General features: G+C 43.7%; 1 protein-coding gene across 1 annotated transcript; it reads right to left on the bottom strand.

Moving 5' to 3' along the window:
* Positions 1-3936: 3936 nt before the first annotated feature.
* LOC124676268 lies at positions 3937-5917 on the bottom strand. Its single transcript, XM_047212350.1, has 4 exons — positions 5595-5917; positions 5215-5423; positions 4755-4827; positions 3937-4261 (listed from the first exon to the last, which is right to left on the bottom strand). The coding sequence occupies exons 1-4, from the start codon at positions 5791-5793 to the stop codon at positions 4086-4088; spliced, it is 657 nt and encodes a 218-aa protein (XP_047068306.1). The 5' UTR covers positions 5794-5917; the 3' UTR covers positions 3937-4085.
* Positions 5918-6321: the final 404 nt, after the last annotated feature.

The raw sequence follows: 6321 nt of genomic DNA, 5'->3' as shown, positions 1-6321 counted from the left end.
ACCACCGGGCTCCGGTACCGTCTTAGGTACCGGTAAAAGATCCAGGTATACTGGAAGCAAAACTAGCTGATCGGTAGCGAGCCCGGTAGCGCGGGCGGTAGTACCGACCAAAAAAATGTTCCCCTTTTTTTCTTTTTAACTAAAATTTGAAATGCACATAACTTGAGATTGGAAAATCCAAATGAGACGAAACTAATTTTGTTGGAAATATGGAAACTAGTGGGGGTGATTTTATAAGCATATTAGAGTGATATCTCTAAACCCGAAGAACCGAGAAAAACTCCAATATCGAAAACACAACAACAAGTGATATACGTGGAATCTGTTTTCGATGAACTAGAGCTTGTCATTGAAATAACCACAAGCTCTAAAACACCAAATGGAAAAGATCCAAATAACAACCAAGAAAGATGATGCAAGGATGCAAAGGTTTGACCGCACTCCGAACGATACGATCGATTTACTCACTCGAGAGCCCCTTGATAGTACGACCACTATCCTATAAACCGGTCTCCCAACTAAATCACACGACCGGTAAGAAGAAACCCTATCAAGAGCAAACCTTATCCTTGCGCATTCCACTTGAGCTTGATGATGACGATCTTGGCCGCGATATGGAACGCCTTTCTTGATTGTGCTTGCTTGATGAAGTCTTGCGGATTGCTCCCCCATAATCCACTATGGGAGAGCTTCTTCTTCGTTGCATCTTCACATATCCATGAACACATATGAATGGCAAGCTTCAAGCATATGAGATCTTCGAGTTGACTCATCTTGAACTTGCAACTCATTTCTTCTATTGCAACCTTGACGCCAACTTATGGTTCAAGCATTGCCTATGGACAACTCCTACACATATAACTTAATGCAAACATTAGTCCATAGGGATTGTCATTAATTACCAAAACTACACATGGGGGTTCTATGCACTTTAAGGTTGCCTCTCTTTCTTCGTTTCGGCGCGAATAGACAACTGGGCCGGTCATACCAGGCATGTAGTGGCGGCAGTCCTCCTCTCCTTCCCCTGCCTTTGGCGCAAGCAGCAGGCTCACCCGGTATGACCCGAGCCATGGCTGATGATGGCTCCCAAGTGCAGGAGATCAGTTGTAGTACTTTTCAATAAAGGAAGGTTGTCGAACCCACAAGGAGGTGAAGGTATTGGTTAGCGAAAATAACAAGAAAGCAGTAGTAATAAAGTAATGGTTTTGGTGTTTTGGGTATATATTTTGCAATAAAAATAAAGTGCAGAAAGTAAATAGCATATAAGTAAATGCTCTCGATCACAGAAAAACCCAATTCTCTATGCAACAAGAGGACAAGCTCAAGTGTGTGTTCTTATATGAGACAAAAGTTCCCGAGGGCGGCATGGATTCACTAGCATCTCAGTTCTAAACAACATGGTAAATATCTTGTCAAGCTTTATTCAATTAGGGGTGGAGCCTTAATTAGGTGCAGCCATAAGCATGTGCAAATACACCCATTATGATGGATCCTAGAGTCATTTTCATGTGCAAGTACATGAGTCATTAAGACATTAATGTCCCATCATAGTCATAAGATTTAGGGTGCCCGACATAAACCCCTCTAATGCAACCCATATTGTTGGAAGACAGTTTCTGTCATTCTGACCCCTCCAACACTAATGCATTACATCAAAGTGCAACCCTATGAGCCCATATAAGTTAGGTAATATGCAGTCGACGTTCGCATAAAACCATCATAGAACAACATAAAAGATAGAAAAATTGACCAAATACTCATTGAACATCATATAAAATCATAGCCAGTTCATCCTATGCCCTCGGGAACATGGGGAACTACTCACAAGTGACAAACATGATATGGACTAGAGGCATAATGGTTCCAACAAAATCTGAATATATAATCTCCCCACCAAATAATGACAAAGTACCAATCACGAACATGCAATTGCACTAAAAACAATATCCGGGGTTCAATTCAACACAAACTATGAGGGGGATGACGTTGATCTCGTAGATGGAGATGGTGGTGATGATGGTGTTGGTGGAGATGTTGATGGAGATGCCTCCTCTCAAGCCAAGGAGGAGTGGGGATGTCGATGGCGTTGCTTTCCCCTTCACCGGAGGCACCGGTGTAGCAGGATCTGCCCTCTCCCGGAGTAGGAGAGGACCTTCGCCTCCGCCGCCGCCTCAATAAATCTCGGGAAAAATATGGCTGATGTTTTTGGGCGAAACGAAGCATCTGGAATAAAAAGGGGGGCCGAAACGATGCCCGGGGTGCGAACGGGCATGGGTGGCGCGGCTAGAAGGTTGGGTCACGCCACCTGGTCCCGTTTGCACCTCATGGCCCCTCTCACGTGCTTCTTTCGCTCACGGCCTTCCTTCGGGTGAAAAACTGATCCGGTAATTTTCTCTTGAATTTTTGCGATCCAGAAAGTTCTGAAACAAATAAAATACGAAAAAGGAGGTTTTCTGCCTCCCATGAATTAAATACCAAAGAAGGAGACTTTGTAGGAAAGTCCCATAAATCATCTAAAAATTCATAAATAACAATGTATGAAGGAAAATAGCAATGAAAACTAACTCTATATGTAGCAATAATGATGATGCAAAATGCACGTATCAACCGGTCATACTGGCCGTCGGCGCTACCCCCTCCCTTGCCAGCGTGCGCAACCAGCAGGTCTGGCCGGTATGACCGGGCCTGGAGCCGGCCATACACTCTCTGCACCCAAAACTACTAGTTTTCCTATTTAAAGAAAGTGCTAATTTCGTGGATCATCTTTCTTAGCCACTTTTTTATATTTAGATTGGAGCCTTTTCATATGAAGAACTCTCTAATGTTCCTACACATCATACTCCTTGATCTTGAGAGATTCAACGAACCGTTTTGAGAGAGGATCCAACCAAAAAAGAGATCTCTTCCTCCTCTCCCTTTCCACCGGTTAAATTTGCGATTTAAGCCTTGTGTCAAGTTCTTGCTTCGATCTTGTTACTCATAGAGATTGAGGACTCCTAGGCGGTAGTGGTCGCCAGGAGCAATTGTCTTGTGATTGCACAGAAAGTTTGTAAGAGATTGGAGGCCTCCCCAAGGTCTTCACTAGTGGATTGAGCTTCTACTTCGTGGAAGAAGCTCACAGAAAAGACGGTGTGCCTCCGTGGCGTCAGTGGTCCTTCGTGGTAACCCGCACTGCTCCAACGATGACTAGCTTCCCCTCAAGGAAATGAACATCGGGATACATCATCGTCTCCACGTGCTTAGATCGGTTACTTCTATCCCTTTTATTATTCTTTGATGTCCATCGTGCTTGAAGTTGATTATTATATCATATAGGTTGTTCAACTAGTTTTGCATTAGGCCACTTTATATATCTAAAAATTGCAAACAAATTGAATAAAATAATATTGATTTGGTATTGTAAGTCTGACCATATTATACGAAAATACCGCATCTACAATATTAAATACATACAATATGCAAAATTAATTTTTAGTGACTAAAATAATATTGATTTGGTATCGTAAATGTACATATATATTTTTTTTATCTATGACATAGTCAATCTTAGGTTGCTGATTTTTTATAAAATTTTATTAACTTATTGGGTCAGTTTTTAGAACTTATATGAATAGAGTAACTTGTTTACTTGAATCGGGGTGATTTGGTGCAAAGTGACGCGGTTGGAAGTAAATTAATATTTTCCGAGTTTGTGGACTGAAATGGAAATAATAGAGCAAGTTGATGTACCACCGATGCAATGTTTTTTTTCTTTTTGCGAGAACCACCAATGCAATTTACTCTACTACAGTCCTACTTACTCTTCTTCTTTTCCAGAGAACTTTTACTTCACATGATATGACACGACATGACTATCAAAGTATCAAGATTACGACCATCACCAAAAGAAGATGATGCTAGATTGTGATCATCGAGATCACAATGGAACAAAAGATATGATCATCAAGATTATCTAAGATATCAGCAAACGAACTTTTACCGCAACTTTTACTCAATTCACAATTAGACATGGACATCCTATACACAGAACTTGTGCCCGTATGATCACCCTGTATGCTGTATCTTGCATGTGTTACTACTTACTGCTACTCTGCTGGGCTCAGGTCCTCTTCCTTCCAGACCGGGAGGATCCCCTGGCCAGCCAGCCTCTTGTAAACCCAGAACACCACGTACTCGGGAGTGACCTTCTTCTCGTCGATCAGGAAGGGCTCGATGGTGCTCACCTCCATGGAGTATGACGTCATCGCGAAGCCCTTAGGTCCTGTGGTTGTCAGTTCATTAAATTGAGAATCCAGATTAGTTGACAGTAGAAATGGTTTATTATGCAGCTTTTTGGTGACGAAGTGATCGATTGCAGTAATTTTGAATAGAAATTCAGAAGTTTGGAAGAAACAACGAACTAGCTAGTACATGGAGTGTCAACTGTATTCTCAGCAAATAAAATATAGCATATACAGCATAGCAAAGGAAGAAATAGCCTTATGTCCTTTGGTTGTCAGTTCATAGAGGTGAGATTCAGGTTAGCACTGTGCCCTTTTTCCAACAGTTTTCCGCATTGTAAATTATGCTCCTAAGGAATGCAAAGCTTGATGAAAGCAGAACCGGTATTCTTGTGACATAGTTTTCGGGTTAGAAAGTAATCGGTTGCAATAAATTCTTGATGAGAAATTCGCAACTTTTGGTCATAAAGGATCGACTTAGCGGCAAGTAAAACAGCATTGTATAACAACACAAGGGTTTGTAAGTTTTTGTACCTGTCAGGTTTCCCTGTGGAAAGAAGGCCCAGAAATAATAGGGGATGTCTTCCTTTACGAAGGAACCTTCCAACTGCAATTCAGCACCTGAAGGGTTAGAACAATGCCAAGCTACATTGGAGCTGTATGGATCAAATTACAGCGTTTTCACAATCCTGACCAACTGCGTCACTATGTTAGCGTTGTTCTTTTTAGACAAATGTTACTGCTAGCATTGTGCGATGGCTAGACAGGACAGGGATGAATAGATGATTTAAGCAAGCACTAACACTGCTGCAATCACACCACCAGAACGTACTACTGCTTACTACCTGTATGTGGCAATGGTGTGCAAATATGCAAATGAGCCAATGACATGCCTAGTACATGCAGTTGAAATGTGATCACTACTGAATACTGATCGGTAATACTAGTTTAGTAGCTGTTCCATAGCACAGGTTTCAATCACACTTGGTCTCACCGTGTTGTTTTGGAAGGACAGCACGACTTGGGACACGTCCTCCTCGGCCTCGAGCGCAGTCTTGAGAGGAGGGATGATCTCCTCCTGCATCATCTCCGGCAGCGGCTTGGGCGGTGCCTTCTTCGGCTTGGCCGCTGCGGGCTTGGCTGCTGGCTTCGCCTCCGCGGCGGCTTCCTTCTTCTCACCGTCCGCATCCTTCTTCTCAGTAACTGCGTCAGCAATTCAGTATAAACCAAAAAATCAGGAACATCCATTCAGGCACCCCACGTTTCCAAGCTTCACCCAGCAGAGACTAACGTAAGCACTACGCCACTCGATCGCAGCACTGATAGTAGGAGTGGACAGCGATTCAGCCTGAGTGATCTAATGTGAGTACATACCTGAGGTGGAGGCGGCGGCAGCGGCGGCGGATGACTCCTGCACGGCGGAGCAGGACGCGCCGGAGCGAGGGAAGGCGACGACGAGCGGCAGCCGCTTCGCGAAGAGCGGGGCGGCGGAGCACTTGCACCTCGCCGCCGCGTGCCGGCCCGCGAGCGGCCGGCCAGTCAGCCTCGGCGAGTGAAGAGTCCCGATCGCCATGGGAGTTTGGCGCGCAGCCGGCGCGTTCTGGTGGACGGATAGTTCCTGTCCACTGGTTCCGTTGGGTGGCGCTGCGGTGACGCCGCTCTATCTGCACTCTGCAGTGGATCCTCGATCGGCCCGATGGAGAAGAGACCGGTGCAGCATGGCTGGCTGCCCGCCTCTGAGCCAGCCGTTTCTTTTCCTCTGCTGCTGTGGCTTACAACCTGCAACAAACGTGGACCGTCAGATTAAAAACCGGTCAGATCAGGCTACACGAAAATAAATATTATATAAGTTTTTAGAAGAAAGCTAATTTAGAATTTTAAAAAAACAAAAGACAGCATTACCTCCCTTATGAAAGGTAGGTTTTTCTTTAGATTTTTTAAAATACTTACACTCCCTCCATTTCATAAAGATTGTGTAATATTTGTTAAAACTTATATGTATGTAAACACTAAATAGCATCTAGATATATTTAAATTTTAACAAATTTTAGACAATCTTCGTAGAATATGACGACGGAGGGAGTGTTTTGAAACAGGGTAG

Source organism: Lolium rigidum, chromosome 7 (genome assembly GCF_022539505.1).
Source record: "Lolium rigidum isolate FL_2022 chromosome 7, APGP_CSIRO_Lrig_0.1, whole genome shotgun sequence".
Lineage (NCBI taxonomy): Eukaryota > Viridiplantae > Streptophyta > Magnoliopsida > Poales > Poaceae > Lolium > Lolium rigidum.
This window is presented reverse-complemented; position numbering and strand designations above follow the sequence as displayed.

Excerpts from the sequence above, each read along its gene's own strand:
- LOC124676268 (XM_047212350.1), bottom strand. The coding sequence starts at position 5,793 with ATGGCGATCGGGACTCTTCACTCGCCGAGGCTGACTGGCCGGCCGCTC. Across the intron at positions 5,424-5,594 it reads TGCCGCCGCCTCCACCTCAG|TTACTGAGAAGAAGGATGCG; the intron begins GTATGTACTCAC and ends TTGCTGACGCAG. Across the intron at positions 4,262-4,754 it reads TCCACAGGGAAACCTGACAG|GACCTAAGGGCTTCGCGATG; the intron begins GTACAAAAACTT and ends TGACAACCACAG.